The sequence below is a fragment of the Acartia tonsa genome, chromosome 15 (genome assembly GCF_053477335.1).
Source record: "Acartia tonsa isolate MP-2025a chromosome 15, ASM5347733v1, whole genome shotgun sequence".
NCBI classification, from domain to species: domain Eukaryota; kingdom Metazoa; phylum Arthropoda; class Copepoda; order Calanoida; family Acartiidae; genus Acartia; species Acartia tonsa.
Genome location: NC_137274.1, coordinates 21,942,837 through 21,969,578, shown reverse-complemented (window position 1 = coordinate 21,969,578; position 26,742 = coordinate 21,942,837). Strand labels below are relative to the sequence as shown.

Below are 26,742 nucleotides of genomic sequence, written 5' to 3'. Positions count from 1 at the left end.
GGCCTCTAGGGGCGTAATTTAAAAAGTAGATTAAATATTTGAAAATCTTATTTTGACCTATTTTTATTTGTAACGATTTTTTATTAATAAATTTGATTCAATGGAGTTTTTTTTGTAATATTAATAAACTATTATAGTCCCTTTCGTGCAAGGGGCGTTTCTTCGTATTTTCACAGTAGCTTTTCTCCTATTTCTAGGCGGGAGGCTCTAAACCTGCGGGGCAATCACTAAAACCAATATAACCTAACCTAAAATAAAATAACCTAGTAAAAGCCATTTTAAAAATACGACGAATCGCCCCTTAAGAGGCGTTGCCACAAAAGGGACTTTACCCCAATAAAGTAGCAGCTTTGCCCCTAGTCTCTACGAGCTAATTCAAAGGTGGACAGAAAAATAGCTTAAAACCGGTCCAAGGTTCAAATGTGTGTCCCTATTGGGGCCAGCAAAACTGAAATCTGTCCTAAAAAAATAATTTTACTATCTCCGGAAAACTATTTACAATAGAAAGCGATAAATTAAACTTTGATATTTAGTTTATTACACTAGTCCCCAAAGTTTTATAATAAAGTTTTCTTATTCGTTGGTCTAACAACTTTGGGGACTTTAACTGAATTTTGATTGGTTGTTTCAATGAGTTGAGTATCCAACGTTTTAACCACTAATTGTAATCTATAGAAGGAGTAATTTTGTGTATCAAAATTGGTGATTTCCTTTAATTTACCGGCTATTGTCTTATCCCTTTAGATCGCTGCGAAAAGACATTTCGAATAAAGGAGATTATAGAGATGCTTCGCTTATAATATAATGGGAATCGGTACCCCAAAAAATCAGGTTAATCACATAAAAAATTGTTAAAATAAAAAATCAACATGTTTAAAATGAACGTACGGACATAATGGTAACGATTATAGAGTTGCTACGCTTTCTAAATCGTGCCTAATTTCTACAGGAATCACCATGCAAAGTTTGAAATCGATATGACAAGTCTAACATGCCTAAATTAACGAAAAAGCTATCCGTTACGGACGGACCGACCCTAATTATAGAAAAGCTTTGCTTTTAATAAAATGATTGATATAAAAATTTTATTGAAATATTTGAATCATGTAAATAGGTGTAGTTTATAAAATGTATAATTTTAATAAAAACTCTATGAAAATTTATTACTATTCAATTAAAATGTAAAAAGACTATCTATATATTTATACTAGCGGCTACGCCCCTAGAGGCCTCTAGTGGCAGTTTAGATGTTTTTGTTTGTTAAAGTCTCTACGTTACTTCTTTATGTTACGATACCTCTTTATGTTACGTTGAAGACTCCCATAAATTTTAAAATTTTTATATTTTTTTATCATTTCTCTTGGGAGGGTGGTAGTACCCTCCCTCAAAATAGTTATAAAACTTCCCAGAACCCATGAGAATCTACCCTGTTAAGGAGAACCCCTATCGATTCAGCGGTTAGCAAGATCCTTTGGTACAGACACACAGACAAGCAAACAGACAAACATCCTGTTACTTTAGTATAAGGATATAAATATAATTAAATGGTTAAATAAATGCACGATACATTAATGAAAGTCTTTTTAATAATATTACTTTTTCAATACTAGAATAGTTATTTATCGCATCGTATTATAAACAGCTTTCCGCGGTTATTAAAATAAAAAAAATAATTAGATAACACTAGCTTTTGTTAGCGCCGAAGGCCCGCACTAACAAAGTTGGTATTTATTTTTTTATGATTTTTATTTCAATATTCGTGGGAAATTGTCTATAATACGATGCTTTACATAATTTTACAGTATGTCTGAGAACCAGTTCTAATCCAGCGGATATGATATTAATCGGTTTCGAAGCCATACTGGAAAAACATGTATTGCATCTTATATTTCATGAAAAAAAGAAAATAATAATTGATTAATCCCTATCTTGTTGAGCCTTCTGCTCCTGGCCCCTCGGGGCTAACAAAACTGGTATTAATCCTATAATTCTTATTTTTTCTATCTAGTGATGCAATATACACGTAACTAGCGGCTACGCCCCTAGAGGCCTCTAGTGGCACTTTAAATGTCTAGGGGCTCTATATTCGAAGGGATAAAGAAGGTCAGAAAAATAGCTTAAAACCATACCAAGACTTATTTATAAAAATAAAATAAAATAGCCTAAAACCATTTCATGGCATATACTACGAAGCTTCCCTCTAAAGGAGAACCATATCGGTTCAGTGGTTAGCGAGATCCTTAACTACAAACAAAAAAGCTTAGTACTTTTTATTATTGGATAGAAAGAAAGGCAAAGGGGTAGTTTCACGAAATGCATTTGAACTTAATTTAGTGAACCGCATATTTTTTGCTAGTTAATTGGTTAAACTACATTTATATGGCATATAATTGAAAGAATTTCAATTTTCTACCACGTAGTTTTGAAAATATCAAGACTTGAAAATCGTCTTTGTGTGATATGTGCAATTTAAAAAGACGATTTTCAAGTCTTGATATTTTCAAAACTACGTGGTATAAAATTAAAATTCTTTCAAATATATGCCATATAAATATAGTTTAACCTATTAAATAGCAAAAAATATGCGGTTCACTAAATTAAGTTCAAATGCATTTCGTGAAACTACCCCTTTATTATAAAATAATCTTAACCCATAAAGGGAGTATGCACAAACGAGAGCAAGTGATTTTAGGTCCCTTTAGCCTATTTATGTTAGTGAATGTACTAGGTTTATGCTTAATATAAGGGATCTAAAGGGATAAGACAATGGCGGATAAATTTATGTGCATCCCCAATGATGATACATAAAATTCTATAGATTAGAGTTAGTGGTTGAAACATTTAGACACTTTTTGAACCTACCATTTAAGAATTGAATAAGAAAAGAAATTTATACATACATCCCCAATGATAATACACAAATTACCCCTTCTCTAGATTAAAATTAGTGGTTGAAACGTAAGAACAGTCAACTTATTGAACTAACCAATCAAAATTCAAAATTCAAAGTCCACAAAGTTGTTAAACCAACGAATAAGAAAACGTTGTTGTAAACTTTGGGAACTACTGTAATAGTCCCAAAGTTTTATAATAATAACGTTTTCTTATTCGTTGGCTTAACAACCTAGGGGACTTTTATTGAATTTTGATTGATTGGTTCATTAAATTGAGTGTCCAAACGTTTCAACCACTAATTGTAATCTAGAGACAGGGTAATTTGTGTTACATCATTGGGGATGTGTAAATTCCTTCGCTTATTCAATTCTTACATTATACACAAAAAAAAACTTTTTATTCGCTAAAAAATGTTTAACATCTTTGCTCTCTTTCGTGTATGGTCCCTTTAAAGGGGTTTAGAATAAAATAACATCAATTTACCACATCCATATAAAAATACATTTAAATACATTTTTAAGAATAATAAATACATTTTTTAATTTGGCTTTAGTTATACCTAGGTGGTAATTTAAATAAATTTAGTAAGAAATTTAAATAAAAAAAGGGAAATTTTTCAAATTTTTGCAAAAATTGAATTTTTGGGAATAGTTCCTTTAGTGGCAACGCCCCTTAAGGGGCGATTCGTCGTAATTTAAAGATGACTTTTAATGAGTTATTTAGGTTATTTTGTGTTAGGTGATTGCCCCGCAGGGTTAGAGCACCCCGTAGGGGCTAGAAATAGGAGAAAAGCTACTGTGAAAATACGAAGAATCGCACCTTAAGGGACGTTGCCACGAAAGGGACTATACCCGAATTTTGTTTCATTTTTTTTCACTACAAAACCTATTCTACATTTTTGGAAAAATTGTTAACAATTACCCTTTCTCTTCCCATAAAATAATAGTTATTAATCGCATCGTATTATAGACAATAATCCGTGGATATAAAAATGAAAACTTATACGATTAAAAGGCCCGGTCTAACAAAACTGGTATTAATTTTACAGTTTTCATTTTGATATTCATGCAAAATTGTCTGTAATACAATGCTATTCACATGCTTGTTCAGTATAGCTGAGAACCGGTTCTAATCCAGCGGATAGATATATTGGTTTCAAAGCCATACTGGAAATTTTTTTCTCAAACATTTTTTTTAATAAAAGGTACAAAATGAAACATTCATACTTTTAAAGATAAAAATACAAAACAATGAAAATGACAAAATCATCATTCAATTTTATGGTATATTTAGTTGCTGGAAATGCTTTTTTGAAAAAAGTTCTTTTAAAAAAGATTTGCTGAATCTAATAAGTAACATGAAATCATTTTTTTAAAAAAGGGGTATAGTCCCTTTAGTGACAATGACTCTTAAGGGGCGTTTCGTCGTATTTTCACAGTATCTTTTGATAGGTTTAGTTGATTGCCCCGCAGGGTTAGGCAATTGGCCCCGCAGGGGTTAAAAACAGGAGAAAAGCTATAGTGAAAATACGCCAAAAAAAAACCATTAGAGGCGATGTCATCAAAGGGACTATACCCAAAAAAATGTGTTAAATAAAGGACTTAATTAATACGGACTGAGTAAGTTAAAAAGAGCTTTAATATTTAGAAAAATACTTACTAAATGCTATGGTTTTATTTATAGGTAGTTAAGTGTTTTATATAAATGCATATAAAAAAAAGTCATCCGCCATCAAAAAAAAACTGTCTGCGATAAAACAGTTTTTTTTTACACGGCAGCAGCTAAAATTGATTTGTGACTGACTGTACTTTAATTTTTTTGAGTGAATTTTCATTTTTAAATTTTTTTTTCATTTTCATCGATTTTTTTTCATTTTATGCTGGAGGATTTTTTCAAATTTTTGTCTTTTTAAAAGGATAAATGAAGGTAGATTATATGATAATATCGAGGTTTGGTGATGTTTTAGGATATTTAAATACAAGAAGACGACATTAAATTGCCGATAATTTTACGTGGCATGCGCGCACATTTATTCTGGAAGTTTCTTGATTATTTGGCCACTTTGGGTACTTTTATTTGGTAACTTTGGGTACTTTGTTCTCATACCAGCCGATAGGAACTCTGTGCTTGCTCTTGTCTACATCGTACCAGCCTAAATAGATAAATAGATAGATAGATATAGATAGATAGATAGTTGAATAGATAGATAGATAGATAGATATAGATAGATAGATAGTTGAATAGATAGATAGATAGATAGATATAGATAGATAGATAGTTGAATAGATGGATAGATATATAGATATAGATAGATAGATAAATGAATAGATAGATAGATGAATAGATATATAGATAGATGAATAGATAGAAAGTTATAAATATAGATAGATAGATAGATAAATAGATGAATAGATAGATAGATAGATAAATGAATAGATAGATAGATGAATAAATAGATAGATAGATGAATAAATAGATAGATAGATGAATAGATAGATACATAGAGAGATGAATAAATAGATAGATGAATAGATAGATAGATAGATAGATAGATAGATAGATAGATAGGTAGTTAGATGAATATATAGATACATCAATAAATAGATAGATGAATAGATAGTTAGATAGATAGATGAATAGATAGATAGATAGATAGTTAGATAGATAAATGAATAGATAAATAGATGAATAGATAGATAGATGAATAGATAGAAAGTTAGAAATATAGATAGATAGATAGATAAATGAATAGATAGCTAGCTAGATAGATAGATAGATGAATAGATACATAGATGAATAGAGAGATAGATGAATAGATACATAGATAGATAGATACATACACAGATGAATAGATAAATAGATAGATGAATAGATATAGATAGATGAATAGATAGATAGATGATTAGATAGATAGATGTGTTTACTCTTATCCACAGGCTAAACAATAGATTTTATGAAAACTGATGCCTTGTTAAGCTGAAATAATAAGGTTTTTGTCTTTTTCAGCATGAATGACAGATGGACGGACAAAAACAGTATAGAGCAGATGCAAATTAATAATAGGAATCTTTACTAACATAGCAACAAGGATGACAACATTAATTAATTTCCTTGTATGAAACTTCAAGATAATTCCTATAACAGTTAGGTATGATTTAGGAAGAGTAGCAACTTTATAATTGTTACAAGAAAGTCCTTAAGTCCATTTCAAACATGTTGATTTTTAACCTTTTTAACAACAATTTTTATTTGAAAATCACATTTCCCAAGCAAGAAGGTTTTTGTCTTTTTAAGCATGAATGACAGATGGACGGACAAAAACAGTGTAGGGCAGATGCACATTAATAATAGGAATCTTCACTAAAAATTAGGGTTGGGCCGGATACTTTTTTGGCCGGATACCGGATACCGGATATCCGGCTGATTTCAAATGCCGGATATCCGGCCAACGCCGGATATCCGGCAACTATCCGGTTATCCGGCCAAATTACCGGATATCCGGCCGGATAACCGGCCAAATTACCAGATATTAAAGTAGTAAAAAAAAATTTCTTCAGAAATCTTATATAAATTTATATAAAGTTAAACTTATTCAGAAAAAATGTTCTTCTAGCTTCAATAATAAGAAAATTATAGCCATTTAAGATTTTAAAAAGCAGAGATTTTTGGTGTAAAGTACAAAAAATTATAGAGCCGGATATCCGGCCGGATAGTTTCAATATCCGGTATCCGGCCGGATATTGAAAATGGCCGGATATCCGGCCACACCGGATATCCGGCCCAACCCTACTAAAAATATAGCTGTCTATGTAAACTGGCAGATGAGAAAATAATCACATTTAAGCATCACCCATAGACAGACGGACAAAATGATATATAGTGCAGATACACATCTCTAATAGGAATCTTCACTAAAATAGCAACAAGGATGACAACATTAATAAATTACCTTGTATGAAACTTCCATATAATTCCTATAACAGTTAGGTATGATTTAGGAAGCATAGCAACTCTACAATCTTTACTGGAAAGTCCGTATTTCCATTTCAAACATGTTGATTTTTAACCTTTTTAACAACAATTTTTATATAAAAATCACATTTCCCAAGCAAGAAGGTTTTTGTCTTTTTAAGCATGAATGAATGACAGACGGACAAAATAATATTTAGAGCAGATGCACTTATATATTGGGAATCTTCACTAACATAGCAACAAGGATGACAACATTAATTAATTTCCTTTTATGGGCAAGTGCATGATAATTCCTATAACAGTTAGGTATGATTTAGGAAGTGTAGCAACTTTATAATTGTTACAAGAAAGTATATAAGTCAATTTAAATCATGTTGCTTTTTAACCTTTTTAACAACAATTTTTATTTGAAAATCACATTTCCCAAGCAAGAAGGTTTTTGTCTTTTTAAGCATTAATGACAGACAGACGGACAAAATAATATTTAGAGCAGATGCACTTCTATATTAGGAATCTTCACTAACATAGCAACAAGGATGACAACATTAATAAATTACCTTGTATGGGCAAGTGCATGATAATTCCTATTACAGTTAGGTATGATTTAGAAAGAGTAGCAACTTTATAATTGTTACAAGAAAGTATATATGTCCATTTAAAACATACTGCTTTTTAACCTCTTTAACAACAATTTTTGTTTGATGTAATTATCCTATTCATCTAATTTTTTTAACTCCTATTATAACAAGGTAAGATGTTATACTGTCGTCTGCTTGCTGAAGGGTCCTTGCTATTTGGGGGAGGTAGTTGTTTCTTTCGAAAATACATCTTACTTAAACATTTGAAATAGCATCTTTAAATAGGGTTTGTAGAAAATTGTGCAAAATAGCAAGCTAACATACTATAGATGCTTAGACTGATATAAAGCAACAGGATGTATGTCTGTCTGTGTGTACTGAAGGACCTTGTTAACCATTGTGGTTCTCCTTTACAAAGCAGCTTCTCTTAGGGTGTGTTGAAAGGATTATAAGTATTTGGGGGGGAGGGCACAACCATCCTCCCAAATATTATACTTTCTAAAAGACAAGCTTTTCTAAAATTATGATCTGTGCATAACGGTTAACTCTTTTTATTTATGTTAGAATTGTCCTATCAATTTCAAACGATGCATGACAATTCCTTGAACAGATAGGTACAAATTAGAAAGCATAGCAACTCAATAACCACGCGACCAGAAAGTCCGTACATACCTGGAGGCACAGGGCGCATATCTGCAGAAATGTAGCTGAACTTTCCGTTCTCGTCAACAATAGATAGATAGATGAATAGATGGATAGATAGATAGATAGAAAGCACAGCAACTCAAAAACAAGAAAGTCCGTACATACCTGGAGGCACAGGGCGCATATCTGCAGAAATGTAGCTAAACTTTCCGTTCTCGTCCACAGTTGTCTTCAACTTCTTTCCAAGATTGGCCTTCAAAACCTGTAGAAATAGATAGATAGTAATGTAAATAGATAGATAGATTAGAGAGATAAATAGATAGATAGATTATAGTGTTCTCATCAACAGTGGTTTTCAACTTCTTACCAAGATTGGCTTTCAACACCTGTAGAAAATAGATAGATAGATAGATAATTAGATAGATAGATAGGAGGATAGGATTGATAGATAGCATTACAATCCACAGTTGTCTTCAACTTCTTTTCAAGATTGGCCTTCAACACCTGTAGAAAAAAGATAGATAGGATAGGATAGGATAGATAGATAGATATGATAAATAGATAGATAGATAGATTTGATTGATAGATAGATAGAAAGTTAGATAGATAGATAGCATTATACATGAAGAAATAGATGGATAGATAGGATTGATAGATAGATAGATATATAGATTGATAGAAAGATAGTGAGATAGATAGCATTCTCATCCACAGTGGTCTTCAGCTTCTTACCAAGATTGGCCTTCAACACCTGTAGAAATAGATAGATAGATAAATAGATTTGACAGATAGATAGATAGATAGGATAGGATAGATAGATAGCATTACACTCCATAGATGTCTTTAACTTCTTACCAAGATTGGCCTTCAACACCTGTAGAAATAGATAGATAGATAAATAGATTTGACAGATAGATAGATAGATAGATAGGATAGGATAAGATAGATAGATAGCATTCCCATCAACAGATGTCTTCAACTTCTTGCCAAGATTGGCCTTCAACACCTGTAGAAATAGATTGATAGATAGATAGATAGGATAGGATAGATAGATAGATAGATAGATAGCATTACAATCCACAGTTGTCTACAACTTCTTGCCAAGATTGGCCTTCAACACCTGTAAAAATAGACAGATAGATAGATAGGATTGATAGAGAGATAGATAGATATACAGATAGATATCATTCTCATCAACAGTGGTCTTCAACTTCTTACCAAGATTGGCCGTCAACACCTGTAGAAAAAAGATAGATAGGATAGGATAGATAGATAGATATGATAAATAGATAGAGAGATAGATTTGATTGATAGATAGATAGAAAGTTAGATAGATAGATAGCATTATCATCCACAGATGTCTTCAACTTATAACCAATATTGGCCTTCAACACCTTTAGAAAAAAGATAGATAGATAGATAGATAGCATTCGCATCAACAGATGTCTTCAACTTCTTGCCAACTTCTTAAAAAAATACCTATCAATTTTATAATATTTTTGTTTGGAGATATTTTTAAGATATTTAAATACAAGAAGACGACATTCATTGCACGAAATTTTTAACTGGTTTTAATTAGGGTTGGGCCGGATACTTTTTTCCCCCGGATATCGAATACCGGATATCCGTCTGATTTCTAGTGCCGGATATCCGGTTCCGGCCGGATATCTGGCTAACGTTCGATATCCGGCAAATTACCTGTTATCCGGCCGGATAACCGGATATCCGGCGTCAAAAATCAGTTTTAATAGTTTTAATATCCGGTATCCGGCCGGATATTGAAAATGACCAGATAACCGGCCAAACCGGATATCCGGCCCAACCCTAGTTTTAATCTTATAATTTTACCTTTAATATCCGTGGAAAGCTGTCTATAATACGATCCGACAAATAACTATTATTACTTAACTCTACAAAAGTTATATTATTTTCATTAGGTTGGGGGGGGGGGGGGGAGGTTGAGGGTACTATATCTTCTTATGAGATGGCTTAACAATTTTGGGGACTTTAATTTGATTTTAATTGGTTGGTTTATCAAGTTGAGTGTTTCAACCACTACATGTAATTTTGTAATTTAGAAGGAATAAATTTGTGTATTATAATTGGGGATTTACATCGATTTATCGGCCATTGTCTTATCACTTTACATATTTCTATTTATCTCTTAGTATTATAGACAGCTTTCCGCGGATAGTATGTGGATAGTATGACTGAGAACCGGTTCTAATCCAGCGGATATTAATCGGTTATGTAATAGGTCCATACCTGAGAGTAGGTGAACTTTCCATCCAAATCGTAGGCAACTGTGCTTGGCTCCAACTTCCCTAGATAGATAGATAGATAGATAGATAGATAGGTGGATAGAAATATAGGTAGGTAGTTAGATAGATAGATATATAGGTATATAGATAAATAGATAGATGGAAGATACATACAAATTATAGGTAACAGTCCTAGATAGATAGATAGTTAGATAGACAGAAAGATATATAGGTAGATAGATACTAAGGTAGATAGATAGATAGATGGAAGATACAAAAGTACAAATCATAGGCAACAGTACTTGGCTCTAACTTTCCTAGATAGATAGATAGATAGATATATGGGTAGGTAGGTAGTTAGATAGGTAAGTAGATAGATGTATAGATAGATAGATACCTAGGTAGATACATAGATATATATAGATAGATTCATAGCTTGATATATAGGTATGTATGTATTTAGGTAGCTAAATAGATAGATACATAAATAGATAGATAGATAGATGGAAGATACATATGGCAAAGTACTTGGCTCTAGCTCTTCTAGATAGATAGATAGGTTGATAGACAAAATGGATAGATATGTAGATAGATACACACACAGGTAGAAAGATAGGTATGTAGGTAGATAGTTAAATAGATACATAGTTTATTAGGTAGATAGATAGACAGATACATTGATAGATAGATGAATTGGATATATAGATAGATAGATAGATTCCATCCAAAAAAATAGATATAGGTAGATAGATAGATAGGTGTAGTTATATAGACGGTAGATAGATAGGTAGAAATATAGATGGGAAATACTAAGATTATATAGATAAATAGGTAGGTAGGTAGGTTAGTAGGTAGATAGATAAATAGATAGACACTTGGATGGATAGATACATAGGTAGATAGAGGTAGATACATAGATAGATTAGTGACCCAAAACTTGTATCGATGAATTATTTCATATATATATATAGGTAATTATAGATATATAGGTAGATAGATACACAGCTAGATAGATAGGTATGTAGGTAGATAGGTTAGATAGATAGATACAGAGATAGTATTAGATATATAGGTAGGTAGATAGATAGACCTACCAAGAATTATTCATTCAAAGTTTAAAAAAGAAATTCGAATTCTTGAGGGGTAATTTTGTGTATCCTAATTGGCGGTGTACATCAAATTATCGGCCTTTGTCTTATCCCTTTAGATACCTAAGTTTTCTACATTCATTTATAGCATAGTATTATAGACAGCTTACCGCGGACATTATTCGCGGATAGTATTATACTGAGAACCGGTTCTAATCCGGCGGATATTAAACGGTTATGCTTACCTGTAGGGCTGCTGGGGCTGCTAGGGCGCATGCTTGGGATTATGGGGGAGGCAGATCTTAAACCTAAACAAGAGTAGTATTATAGACAGCTTTTCCGCAGATATTATGCGGTTGGTATGACTGAGAACCGGTTCTAATCCAGCGGATATTGAACGGTTATGGCAAGGGAGGCAGATCTTAAACCTAAACAAGAATAGTATTGTAGACTGCTTTCCGCGGATATTATGCGGATAGTATTAATAAGAACCGGTTCTCATCCAGCGGATATTGAACGGATATGTATGGGGAGGCAGATCTTAGACCTAAAAAAGAATAGTATTATAGACAGCTTTCCGCGGATATTATGTGGATAGTATGATTGAGAACCGGTTCTCGTCCAGGGGATATCAAACGGATATGTATGGGGAGGCAGATCTTAAACCTAAACAAGAGTAGTTTTATAGACAGCTTATCCGCGGATATTATGCGGATAGTATGACTGAGAACCGGTTCTAATCCAGCGGATATTGAACGGATATGTATGGGGAGGCAGATCTTAGACCTAAAAAAGAATAGTATTATATACAGCTTTCCGCGGATAATATGCGGATAGGTTGACTGAAAACCGGTTCTAATCCAGCGGATATTGAACGGTTATGGCAGGGGAGGCAGATCTTAAACCTAAACAAGAATAGTATTGTAGACAGCTTTCCGCGGATATTATGCGGATAGTTTGACTGAAAACCGGTTCTAATCCAGCGGATATTGAACGGTTATGGCAGGGGGAGCAGATCTTAAACCTAAACAAGAATAGTATTGTAGACTGCTTTCCGCTGATATTATGCGGATAGTATTAATAAGAACCGGTTCTAATCCAGCGGATATTAAACGATTATGGCAGAGGAGGCAGATCTTAAACCTAAAAAAAATGAAAACGTCTATAAATAAGTGAAGCACCCAAAAATCCTAATATGACAGACTAACTGAAGGACATTTTGAATTATAGATCAGCTTGGATAACCTTCTTTAAATTATAACTAGCGGCTACGCCCCTAGAGGCCTCAAGGGAAATATGAGGGGGGGGGGGGGGGGTCGGTTAAAAAGTTAAAAACCTTGCCTTGACCTAAAAGAAGCTTTACTGTTAAGGAGAACCATATCGGTTCAGTGGTTGACGCGAGATCCTTCGCTACAGACAAAAAAAGCTTACTGTTTTATATAAAAGGATAGAACATGAAAAATTAAAATATCTTGGACGATATGTTTATCTAGGTACATACCCAATTATTTACACCTCATGTAGATTAAAATTATTGATTGAAAGTTTGGCCTCTGCTCGTTTATACTGACTAATATATTTTTTTAAATTTTTAATTGGTTTGATTAAAGTACCCAAAGTTTTTAAATTGGTTTGATAAAAGTACCCAAAGATTTTAAATTAGTTTGATAAAAGTACCCAAAGTTATTAAAAGGTTAAACCTATTCCACCAATAATACTAATATACTGAAGGGGTAATTTTGTTTATCATAATAGGTGAAGCATGGATGGACAAATATTTATTTATCGTATCGTATTAGAGACAGCTTTCCCCGCGGATTTTGGAATGAAAATTTATAAGATTTTGACGGGTTCACTTAAAACTTAAATTAATTTTATTACTATTTTAATATTCATGGAAAATTGTTGGCAATAAGATCATATACATAATCGTTGAGTATTGCTGAAACCCTATTCTAATCCAACGGATATCAATCGGTTATCTATAATACAAAGTAGAATGATGTCTGTCCGTCCGTCTGTATGTCCGTCCGTCCGTCCCTTAAGATCTCGGTAACCACTGAACCGATCGGTTTCTACTCTTCAGGGTATATACCTACTGGTCCTGTAGTGGTTTTAGGCTTTTTTCTTGGGGGGTGGGACACCCCAACCCCCCCAAAAACAAAAAAAATCTCCACCATTTTTTTTTTTTTTGCTGAAGTTTTCCTTTGCCAAAACTTTTTTTTTTGATCACCTCTTGGGGCAAAGCCCCTAGAGGCTAGGGGCGAAGCCGCTAGTGTATAAATAACTTACTTTCTCCCCCTTCACTGCTCTCGCTGCAGGTTCGGCTACGGGAACCAAGCATCACTGAAAACAAAACACTGCAATTAGTGGTTGAAACGTTGAGACACTACACTTAAAACAGCAATTAGTGGTTGAAACGTTTGAACACTCAACTTAAAACAGTAATTAGTGGTTGAAACGTTTGAACACTCAACTTAATGAACCAATCAATCAAAATTCAATAAAATATATTAATATGTAGGTAGGGAGGGGACATTGGACTGTAAATTATCATAGATCTAAAGGGATAAGACTATGGCCAATAAATGATGTACATCCCCAATGATTATACATAAAATTTTATCCTTTCTGTAGATTACAATTGGAGGTTGAAACGTTTGAACACTCAACTTAATGAACCAATCAATCAAAATTCAACACTGGGCTGTTTATTACACTAGTACCCAAAGTTGTTAATCCACAGAATAAGAAAACGTTATTATAAAACTTTGGGGACTAGTGAAATAAACAGCCCAATGTCCCCTCCCTCCCTCTCTGATTATTTAATTTTATGGTCTCGAAAGGATGGGGGTGGGATTTACATAGATATAATGACAGGAGAAAAATTATAAAGGTTGCTGCTAGCATGGACATCATCTAATGGTCAGTTCATTCACCCAGTGGGAGTGGAAGGGATAGAATACATAGGGTGGAAAGGGGAAATTAATCGTTAATATAGCCCCCTAAGGGATTTAATAAATTAGAGGACATGAATATCTGCTGTAATATCCTAGTCATAATATATCCGTTAAGACTAAGAAAAATAGCCTAAAACTATCTAGTATATTCTTATATTCGACTTAAACCACCCCGAGACGTATATAAGGCTTCCTTACAAATTTTACGCATACACTTAATATATAAATAATAAAAAAAAACTTACTTTCTTTAAGTGACATCTCACAAAACCAACAAAAATTAACAAAATTCGATAAAAATAATCTTTTACTAACAATTATATGTGGTGAAAATTAACGATATTCTGATAATTTGCGTTGTAATTATTCCTTTCTTGGATTAGTATTACTGAGAAATTGCTAGAAGTAGAGAGACAATGTTTTTGTTTTGAAAGGGGTTGCCAAGTTTTTTTGATATCTTGTATCCAAAGTATTATAAAAGTCCCCAAAGTTTTCATAAAGTCCCCAAAGTTTTCATAAAGTCCCAAAAGTTTTTAAAAAGTCCTCAAAGTTTTTCAAAAAAAGTCCCCAAAGTTTTAAAAAAGTCCTCAACGTTTTATAAAAGTCCTCAAAGTTTTCATAAAAGTCCCCAAAGTTTTCATGAACAGTCCCCAAAATTTTATAAAAGTCCTCAACGTTTTATAAAAAGTTACGTTGCAATGACTCAAAGATCTAAAGGGATAAGACAATGGCCGATAAATTGATGTACTTCCCCATTGATGACACACAAAATTACCCCTTCTGTAGCGTAAAATTAGTGGTTGAAATGTTTGGACACTTAACTTAATGAACCAACGAATGAATTTGAATTTATTTATAATAGTTGAGTGTCTAAATGTTTAGATATATTTTTTTTATCTTTAGTATTATAGACAGCTTTCCGCGGAAATTATCCGGATTGTACTTGTAAATACCAGTTGTAAACCAGCGCGGCGGAAATTAATCGGATTATAATAGCTACGGAAATGGAAACTTGTCAACCCTAGTAGAGAGAGAAATGGCGATAGTCTCAAATGGTTGCCAACTTTTTTGAATATTTTTCATTTATCCATATTATATTTGACAGAGTTGTCAACTTTTAATATATTTTTTTTCATTTTTGTATTTTTTATCTCTATTTCTTTTCTTTCTGTCTGTCTGTCTGTCTGTCTGTCTGTCTCTCTCTCTCTCTCTCTCTCTCTCTTTTTCAATCTCGTTCTCTCTGTCTCTTTATCTATCTCTCTCTCTCTTTCTTTTGGTCTGTCTCTCTCTCACACACACACTCTCTCTCTCTTTTTTTCTTTCTATCTCTCTCTCTCTCACACACACACACTCTCTCTCTCTATCTATCTCTCTATCTCTCTATCTCTCTATCTCTCTCTCTCTCTCTCTCTCTCTCTCTCTCTCTCTCTTCCGCTTCTCTCTCTCTTTCTCTATATTTTTTTGGAAATTATTATATGTACAAAAAATCTTCCAAAATATTTGTAAAAATCCTTTAAATTTCAATTCATTTTTAAACTCTCTCTCTCTCTCTCTCTCTCTCTCTTTCTGTCTGTCTGTCTCTGTCTCACTCTCTCCCTCTCTCTTTCTCTCTCTCTCACGTGTATAAAATGAAAATAGAAATAAAATGAAATTAAATATATAAAGGTCACCGAAAGATAAGAAAATCTCTAATAATAACAAAACAAACAGGGATCTAAAGGGATAAGACAATGAATGATAAATTGATGTACAACCCCAATGATGATACACAATATGACCCCTTCTGAAGATTAAAATTAGTGGTTGAAACGTTTAAACACTCAACTTAATGAACCAACCAATCATAATTCATAATTCAATCTAGTTTATTACACTATAGTCCAAAAAGTTTTATAACAACGTTTTCTTATTCGTTGGCTTAACAACTTTGGGGACTTTAGTGAATTTTGATTGGTCAATTCATTAAGTTGAATGTCCAAACGTTTCAGCCACGAATTTTAATATACTTAAGGGGTAATTTTGTGTATCATCATTGGGGTTAGGGGGGGGGGGTACATCAAATTATCGGCCATTGTCTTATCCCTTTAGATCCCTAGTTATTATAGCTTGTTGTAAATAAGATTATAATTATTCAGGGATCTAAAGGGATAAGACAATGGCAGATAAATTGATGATCCTCCCCAAAGATTAAATTACCCTCTCTGAAGCTTAAAATTAATGGTTGAAACGTTTGGACACTCAACTAAATGAACCAACCAATCATAATTCAATAAAATTCCCCAAAGTTGCTATCCCAACCAATCAGAAAACTATATTATAAGACATTGGGGACCAGTGTAATAAACAGCCCAATGTCCCCTCCCTCTCTGAATGAAATTATAAACTTTTCCTTATATAAATATTATTAAAGATAAGAGAAAAGGCAAATAAACAACAAAGTTAATAATAATGAACTTATCAATAAAATATTAATTTCAATTTTAGTTTGTCTGTCTGTCTGTCTGTCTATCTATCTATCTATCTATCTATCTATCTATCTATCTATCTATCTATCTATCTATCTATCTATCTATCTATCTATCTATCTATCTATCTATCTATCTATCTATCTATCTATCTATCTATCTATCTATCTATCTATCTATCTATCTATCTATCTATCTATCTATCTATCTATCTATCTATCTATCTATCTATCTATCTATCTATCTATCTATCTATCTATCTATCTATCTATCTATCTATCTATCTATCTATCTATCTATCTATCTATCTATCTATCTATCTATCTATCTATCTATCTATCTATCTATCTATCTATCTATCTATCTATCTATCTATCTATCTATCTATCTATCTATCTATCTATCTATCTATCTATCTATCTATCTATCTATCTATCTATCTATCTATCTATCTATCTATCTATCTATCTATCTATCTATCTATCTATCTATCTATCTATCTATCTATCTATCTATCTATCTATCTATCTATCTATCTATCTATCTATCTATCTATCTATCTATCTATCTATCTATCTATCTATCTATCTATCTATCTATCTATCTATCTATCTATCTATATGTCTATCTCTCTATCTATCTGTATATCTATCTGTCTATCTATCTGTCTATCTATCTGTCTATCTATCTGTCTATCTATCTGTCTATATATCTGTCTATCTGTCCATCTATATATCTATCTGTCTATCCATTATCAATAAACTTTTTAGTTTTAACAAGGATGACAACATCCATAAAACTTAGGGATCTAAAGGGATAAGACAATGGCTGATAAATTGAAATACATCCCCAATGATGATGCACAAAATTACCCCTTTTGCAAATTAGAATTAGTGGTTGTAACGTTTGGACACACAACTTTATAGCTAACCAATCAAATTAAATAAAAGTCCCCAAAATAGAAAACTTTATTATAAGACTTTGGGGGACTAGTGTAATTGACAGCTCAATGTCCCCTCCCTCCATGCTAAAAAAAAACGAGCTCTGAAACGGTTGGAAAAACGAACATTAACACTTGTAGAGTGTCAGAACTGAATAGATAATCAGAATTTAAATGTACAAGCCTAAACAAAATTGTAAGTTTTACTTTTATACCATGCCAAGTTTGAAATTGATAGGACAATTCTAACAATGTCTAGATTAATTATAAAAGCTATCCGTTACGGACTCACGACGGAACTACACTAATTATAGAAAAGCTTTACTTTTAAAAAGAAACAAGGATGACAACATCCATAAAAGAGAAGCTCTGAAACGGAAGTATAAAGCAAAACACTAGGGACCTTGTGCCGACTCTCAATTTGGTCTTTGAAAATCAACCAATAGTGTTGGGAATATTAACACAGCCAAGTAGCAGAAAAAAATAAGCTAGTAGACGAAAAAAGGTCTTTAAAAAAGGGGGGCAAGTAGTTATCTGTATGTACATCTATACTAAAGTTCTATTAATGGTAGGACCAACGAACATTAACACATGTAGAGTGTTAGAACTGAATATAAAATAATATGAATGTGTATAAAAGTCGAAACAAAATAACAAATTAATTTGTTGCAAAACTGCTTAAATGCAGGACATACTTACATTTGTAGGCCTTTAATTTTAGAGAAGCATTGTACCTTGTTGTCCTAGGATTCAGTATTCCAAAAATCAGACGAATATGATAATCATAAAAAATGTTAAAAATTCACATGTTTGAAATGGACGTACTGACAATTTGGTAACAATTATAAAGTTGCTACGCTTTCTAAATCGTACCTAACTACTAAAGGAAACACCTCACCATGCAAAGTTTGAAATCGATAGGACAATTTTAACATGCCTAAATTAGCGAGAGGGGCTATCCTTTACAGACGGACGGACGTAAGGACGGACCGACCCAAATTATAGGAAAACTTCGCTTTTAAAAATGTTAGAAATCAATATGTTTGAAATGGACGTACGGACAATATTGTAACAGTTATAGAGTTGCTACGCTTTCTAAATCGTACCTAACTACTAAAGGAATCACCATGCCAAGTTTGAAATCGATAGGACAATTCTAACATGCCTGAATTAGCGATGAGAGCTATCCTTTAAGGACGGACGGACGGACGGACCGACTAAAATTATAGGAAAACTTCGCTTTTAAAAATGTTAGAAATCAACATCTTTGAAATGGACGTACGGACATTCTAGTAACAAAGAGTTGCTACGCTTTCTAAATCCTACCTAACTACTAAAGGAATCACCATGCCAAGTTTGAAATCGATAGGACAATTCTAACATGCCTAAAATAGCGATAGGGGCTATTCGTTACGGACGGAAGGACGAACAGACCTTTATTATAGAAAAGCTTCGCTTTAAAAAGATCTTATTCAGATCTAATTATAGAATAGCCTCGCTAATAAATAAAATCAGAACTTGGAAAGAAAACAAAGAAGTGGGTTTCGTCGTGTATTTTCACAGTAGCTTTTCTCCTATTTCTAGCCCCTGAGGGGGGCTTTAACCCTATGGGGCCTATCATTAACATTTACCTAACCTAACATGGATTAAACTATCAAAAGCTACTGTGAAAATACAACGAAATCCGCTACTTCGTTTTCTTTCCACATGATCCACAAAAAATATCTTACATTTGATTTGAGGTTTTGCCAATATGGGCAGCTTTGTATTGGTATTTTCGGAATCCATTTCACCAACTAACTAAAACTGCTGAATTTAACTGCTTTTGTATAATTTATATATAATGAAAAAGCTTTGTTCTGTATATTTTTTTCCAATGTTGTTTTGGATAATGTTATCGTTATGATAACTTAGTGATAACTACTCTTATCTTATTTTAAGAGAGAGAGATAGAGAAAGAGAGAAAGGGCGAGAGAGAGACACAGAGAGAGAGAGAGATAGAGAGAGACACAGAGAGAGAGAGATAAATAGAGAGAGAAAGAGAACGAGACAAAGAGAGTGAGGGAGAAAGAGCGAAAAATGTGATAAAAAGAATCTTATTAAAGAATAATTCTAAATAAATGTGATAAAAAAACAAGGATGACAACATCCATAAGTAGCAACCAATACAAACTTTTCTGGGGGAACATTGGACTGTAAATAGGCCTGGTACCCATTGTTTTTTAAATATGTTATCTTATTCGTTTACTCTAAACTTTGAGTACGTCTAAAAGTAGTAAAGTAGGCATAAAACAGGATGTCTGTTTGTACCGAAGGATCTTGCTAACCAATCTTCTCAGAGGTCCTGGAAAGATTTTTAAGTATTTTAGGGAGGAGTACAACCACCCTCCCTTAAAATCGCAGTTAAAAAATTTCTCCCCCCTTATAAAAAAATGGGTTATCAAATTCAACTCCCCCTCTTCTAGTGCCCTAGAGGCCTCTAGGGGCGTAGCCGCTAGTAAATTAATAAAACTACAAACACAAAGAATAAAATAATATAAAATTTTATTTAAAAACTTAAAATTTTTAAAACACAAACATATCTCTATAAGAGAAACTAAGCACAAAAAATGGGTATATAGTCCCTTTCGTGGCACCGCCTCTTAAGGGGCGTTTCGTCATATTTTCTTGAAATTTTAATATATATCAGTAACAAAGTCAAATAATTGGTTATGTAGCTACTATGAAAGGGAGGGGACATTGAGCATTTTATTACACTAGTCCCCCAAAGTTTTATAATAAAGTTTTTTTGTTCGTTGGTTCATCAACTTTAAGGACTTCTAATTTTGATTGGTTTGTTCATTGAAGATGTTATGATAAAACTTTGGGGACTAGTGTAATAAACAGCAAATTGTCCCATCTCTCTCTCTCTGTCCTTCCATCTTTTAAAAGCACGTTAGTTCATTAGTAAAAATATCGAGTATAGTCCCTTTCATGGCAACGCCTCTTTAGGGGCGTTTCTTCCTAATTTCACAGTAGCTTTTCTCCTATTTTTAGCCCCTAACCTAACCTATCAAAAGCCATTTTGAAAATAAGACGAATCGCCCCTTAAGGGGCGTTGCCACGAAAGGGACAATACCCAAAATATCTTTTTAATACATATACATGGTATACAAAATATAAGATAAGATAAGATAAGATTTTATTTCCTCTAAGGTGCATATAATTAGGGCGAGTTACTAATAAAAGTTTACAATTTTTTAACTATAGGTTTCTTCCTGAAAAAGATTGCATGTTAATTAAGATACTAGGTTTCTTCCTGAAAGAGATTGCAGGCAAGATAATAAATAAATTATTACATTTTATAGTGAATAAATAATCAGTTAAATTGTAATTTATTAGCAATTTTAAGATCCTGTAGTACATTTACTATTTATGTACCTAGCTCAGGGTTGTAGTGAACTTCTCCTTCCCCGTTCACCTACATTTTACATTTTACTATACAATTATTATTATATAACTGAACACTGAGCAAGCTGTGAAGCGAGTGGATGGCTTAACCCCGGCCGGGGTTGTTGAACCGCAGTTCTTCGCGGCGCTTACCAAATCGTTTCATAGCTTTAGAAAATAGTTGTAACAATTTGTTTTAGTTACATATTGACATATAAAAACATATATAAGACTACTATACTACGGTATGCTGAATATACCATCTGACAATCATTCCACTAGAATCCATACGGGGTTTCCAAAAATAAGACCAATACAATTATGTTATCGGTGCCATGGAAGTTAGCCATGTTTTTTTTCCCGTTATAAACTGCGACTCTCACCACCCTAACGTTCCCGGATTAAAAGATTATAAGAACTGAGTAATTTAAAATCCTGTGGGATTTTAATCCCACACTTCTTTGATACCTGTAATTTATTTCCGAACCCGTCACTATATTCCCACATCCCTGATGGCGTTTATTATATAAGAATAAATTTACATATTTGAGTTTTTTGTTGAGTAAAAACTAGAGGGCTTGATGGATTTTAGCCACATTTAAACATTTAACATTGAACATTGCAATAACAAGGAATACATATGCGTGGTAGGCGCGCATATGTACCTAGTACGTTAAGTAAAACTTAATAAAACCAAAATAAAACTAAACAAGATATAAAATCTGAAGGTTTTATGAGTATTTTAGAGAAAAACTGATCATTATTTGGACCTGACCGCGGCGGCCGGTCCCTGGAATAACCTATCTGAGCGTTTAACAAACGCTTCCTTGTTGGCAGAGTTCTACCTCTGGGAGGTTTCAATTGAGGACGCTGTTTACCTCGAAATGCTTGGGATTTATGACGAGATAAATGAGCTGCGCTCTTTTATCTTTGTCAGACAACCCCGTAGCTTGACAGGCTGCCTGTCCGGGTTGCGCTCTTTGCGGCGCACACAAGCCGCCGTTCCTATCATCGAGGAACGGCTCATGGCGTGCGCGGAAAGATGCGCTCAGACTCTTAGTGGGCGGCGTCGGTCACCTTACCTGCCAGAGATTGTTGACGCTAATGAGGATTGAATGACTGAGTGATCTGATTTGAGGAGGAACTGACCGACGGTATGGCTGATTGTGAGTAGAGATTGAGAAGAGTGTGAGAAGAGTGGGCTACAGACTAAAGACTATAAGACTGAGTGATGGATTTAATTTTGGTTGAACTCTGTAATATTGACGCCTAATTTTGTAGTGATGAATGTATACGTGAAAAAGTATGTATCAACCTATCGTTTATATATTTAGATGAGTCTGCTAGAGCCACCCAGCTCCGGCGCTTATTAACCTGTAACTGTAGCAACATATAAAATAAATAAAAGTGCTTGTGTTAGATTTGTTTGTAATAATTGTTGAAATAAATAATTTCTCCAATTTAATGGATTAATTTTCATGTCAACAACCTTACTGTTGTTGCAGTTGTCAGTAACCTGTATCGCTGTGTCCCAACCTCGCGCCTAAGCTTAATGCTCAACGACTTAATAACTTAATGACGCCTAATAACAAGGATGACAACATCCATAAAAGCGAAGCTCTGAAATGGTTTGACAACGAACATTAACACTTGTAGAGTGTCAGAACTGAATAATCAGAATATAAATGCATAAGAGTCGAAGCAAAATTGTGAGTAAATTTGTTGCAAAATATCTTAAATACAGAATTCTAACATACTGACATTTTTAGGACTTGATTATAGAGATGCTTCGCTTATAATATTGTACCTTATTGTAATAGGAATCAGTACTCAAAAAATCAGATAAATCGGATGATTCTATCACATAAAAAACTGTTGTTAAAAAAGTAAAAAATCAGCTTGTGTTTTAAATGGACGTACTGACTTTCTGGTAACGATTAAAGAGTTGCTACGCTTTCTAAATATTACCTAACTACTAAAGGAATCACCTTGTAAAGTTTGAAATCGATAGGACAATTCTAACATGCCTAAATTAGATTAACGAAATGAGCTTACCGTGACGGACTGATTATAGAAAAGCTTCGCTTTTAAAAATATCTTTTTAATACATATATAAAGTATACAAAATATAATACAACATTGAATGAATAACAAAAAAGTTATTATAAATAATACTCTGGGTTTCATAAGATACTCTTCAGTTACAATAACATTCTAATACTGATAATGAAACCAAAAGTAAAAAATTTCAAAGATTTTTACAAAATAAACATTGGAGGATTTTTTATAACATAATTCAAAATCACAATCAAAAGTTTCAAAGATTTTTACCAAAAAACATTCGAGGATTTTTAATGATAAAATTTAAATATTTTTAAATTTAAGTAACAATATTAAGGCACTGTTTGATTTGGGGTATGGCTCTTAAAGTTCGTGGATCTAAGGGGATAAGACAATGGCCGCTAAATTAATGTACATCCCCAATGCAAATACACCAAATTACCACTTAATAAACCAACCTTTCAAAATTCACTAAAGTCCCCAAAGTTATAAAGCCAACGAATAAGAAAATGTTATTATAAGACTTTGGGGACTAGTGGTTTAAACAGCCCAATGTCCCCTCCCTCTCTAGGATATGTAGTAAGCATAACTGTTTTATAAAAAAAAAATCCTAAAAAGTCACTTTAAACATTAAGGCACTTTATAGAAACAAAAAGGGGGGGATTTAAGATGCTATATCGTAATCATAACTAGTATTAACTTTTATAAAAATTCCTAAAAAGTTACTATACATATTAAGGCACTTATAAAAAAAAGGAGGGGAGGTCAATTAAAGTTGCTATAGCGTAATCATAACTGGTTATAAACCTTTGAGGAGTTCATATTGGTTCAGTGGTTAGCGATATCCTTTTGTACAAACAGACACACAGACGTCCTGTTACTTTTATGCAAGAATAATAAAAGCATATGTTACATATTTTAAATACATTATTAAAAGCAAGTTTTTCTACAAATGAGCGCCACCCAATAATCAACTTAACATTGATAGTGGAGTGCCCCAAGGTAGCATATTAGGTCCTTTGATGTTCAAAGTCAACATTGATAGTGGGGTGCCCCAAGGTAGCATATTAGGTCCTATAGTGTTAAAAGTCAACATTAATATTGGAGTGCCCCAAGGTAGCATTTTAGGTCCTATAGTGTTAAAAGTCAACATTGTTATTGGAGTGCCCTAAGGTAGCATTTCAGGTCCTTTGAAGCTAAAAATCAACATTGATATTGGGGTGCCCGAGGTAACATTTTAGATCCTCTGATGTTAGAAGTCAACATTGTTTTTGGAGTGCCCCAAGGTAGCATTTTAGGTCCTCTGGTGTTAAAAGTGCACATTGATACTTAATGGTGTGCCCTAAAGTAGCATCTTAGGTCCTTTGTTGTTAAAGGTCAACATTGATAGTGGAGTGCCCCAAGGTAGCATCTTAGGTCCTCTGGTGTTAAAAGTCAACATTGATAGTGGGGTGCCACAAGGTAGCATTTTAGGTCCTATAGTGTTAAAAGTCAACATTAATATTGGAGTGCCCCAAGGTAGCATTTTAGGTCCTATAGTGTTAAAAGTCAACATTGTTATTGGAGTGCCCTAAGGTAGCATTTCAGGTCCTTTGATGCTAAAAATCAACATTGATATTGGGGTGCCCGAGGTAACATTTTAGATCCTCTGATGTTAGAAGTCAACATTGTTTTTGGAGTGCCCCAAGGTAGCATTTTAGGTCCTCTGGTGTTAAAAGTGCACATTGATACTTAATGGTGTGCCCTAAAGTAGCATCTTAGGTCCTTTGTTGTTAAAGGTCAACATTGATAGTGGAGTGCCCCAAGGTAGCATCTTAGGTCCTCTGGTGTTAAAAGTCAACATTGATAGTGGGGTGCCACAAGGTAGCATATTAGTTCCTCTGATGTTAAAAATCAACATTGACAATAAATCCATCATGATCTTGGATCTCAAGTTTAGCACCGCCATCCTTTTCGTGTATCTCAGTGTAGGCAATCTGAATATAGAAAAAATTCACAATTAGTTTTAAATGGCTTGTATGCCACTAGAGGCCTCAATTACTAATCATCATATAATCAACTTTCAAATGAAACAATCAACCCAACAATCAATCTATCAACCAATCATTCAAAGAACTAATCAATCTACTAATCAATCAACCCAACAATCAAACCAAACAGTCAACCCAGCAGTCAATAAATCAATCTATCAAATCAATCAACCAACCAACCAACCAATAAATCAATAAAATAATCAATCAATAAAATTATCAATCAATAAAATAAAAATCAATATATAAAATCATCTAACAATCAATCAATAATTCAATCAACCAACAAATTTATCAAAATCTAAATCAATCAATAAAACTATTAACCAATTGACCCATCAATCAATTAACCATCCAATCAATTAATTAATCAACCAATCAATAAATATACCAACCTGGTTTTGTTTGAGCAAAGGTGTGGGGTCTTGCTGCAGCTTTATGTAAACTCCGCCAACTCCATAATCAGAGCTCAATCCTGTCAACTCAAATCCTGCCCTAAAAAATAACAATTCAATGAAACCTGTGATATTCGTACCTAGCTTAAAAAAAACTGTGATTTATTGACAATTTTACCCTCCTCCTTTCTTGCTTTGGAATTTAAATTGATCTATAGTAAACGCCCGAATGGGGGGGCAGAGCTCTTTGTATAAGGGGATGGGGGAGTATTTTAAACATTTTGCCCCCCTTACCTCTGAAAGCAAAAATTACCAGGAGGGACAACTTATACTTAAAACATTTTTTTTACCCTCGAAGGAAAGAGCACTGGGGGGTATCATTATATCTGATGCTGACATCTATTATAAAATACAGCATATCATCCCTTAAGGGGCGTTGCTACAAAAGGGACCATACCTATTTCCCCTACAAATAATCTTGGTCGTCCTTGCTATGGAAGATATTTAAATATATTAAAACCCCCATTTGCATGCAAAGCACCGTGACTTAGATTGGGGGAAATATTTTGAACGAGGAGATGGGGGAAGCAGAAGATAAGGATAAAGGCGGGGGGGGGGGGGGGGGTTGGTCATTGTATCTGTTGCTGACATCAATCATAATGAGAATCTCATCCCTATACATGAGATGATGAGAACACTATAGTCAACAAAGCAATATCCATACTTGTATTGAATTTCCAGAGTTGTGTATTCGCGTTGCCACAACCATTCTCTGTTCTCCACAGCGTGCAGGTTGTCTGGCTGGGGCGGACAGTCATCTAGACAGTGTGGATGTAAGTATCACACACACACACACACCACTTACATACACAACCATTCTCTGTTCTCCACAGCGTGCAGGTTGTCTGGCTGGGGGTGGACAGTCATCTAGACAGTGCAGACATACGTTTCAAAAAAATTTCAAAATTGAAAAAAATATATCTAAGAGGATAATACTGACCCTTGACTGTGGCTCCATGCAAA

General features: G+C 33.5%; 2 protein-coding genes across 7 annotated transcripts in view; both read right to left on the bottom strand.

The window, feature by feature from the left end:
• Positions 1 to 1,071: 1,071 nt before the first annotated feature.
• LOC145306840 (uncharacterized) lies at positions 1,072 to 19,745 on the bottom strand. 6 transcript variants are annotated; one of them, XM_080149148.1, is made up of 7 exons: positions 19,535 to 19,723; positions 13,732 to 13,785; positions 11,685 to 11,747; positions 10,356 to 10,414; positions 9,277 to 9,327; positions 8,118 to 8,163; positions 1,072 to 5,047 (listed from the first exon to the last, which is right to left on the bottom strand). In XM_080149148.1, exons 1-7 carry the CDS (start codon positions 19,590 to 19,592, stop codon positions 4,968 to 4,970), a joined length of 411 nt encoding a protein of 136 aa, XP_080005274.1. In that variant the 5' UTR covers positions 19,593 to 19,723; the 3' UTR covers positions 1,072 to 4,967. The 6 variants fall into 6 exon arrangements, with proteins under 6 accessions (XP_080005274.1, XP_080005278.1, XP_080005277.1 ...); XM_080149152.1 differs by having other exon boundaries at positions 8,118 to 8,169; positions 9,283 to 9,327; XM_080149151.1 differs by lacking the exon at positions 9,277 to 9,327 and adding an exon at positions 8,791 to 8,841.
• A 5,184-nt stretch (positions 19,746 to 24,929) lies between these two features.
• LOC145306856 (uncharacterized) overlaps positions 24,930 to 26,742 on the bottom strand; it is an 11,471-nt gene continuing 9,658 nt past the window's right edge. The window contains exons 7-9 of the mRNA XM_080149178.1: positions 26,444 to 26,537; positions 25,720 to 25,819; positions 24,930 to 25,270 (exon numbers count right to left, since the gene is read on the bottom strand). Coding sequence (XP_080005304.1) covers positions 25,181 to 25,270; positions 25,720 to 25,819; positions 26,444 to 26,537 — 284 coding nt within the window. The 3' untranslated portion in view covers positions 24,930 to 25,180. The remainder of the gene's footprint in view (positions 25,271 to 25,719; positions 25,820 to 26,443; positions 26,538 to 26,742) is intronic.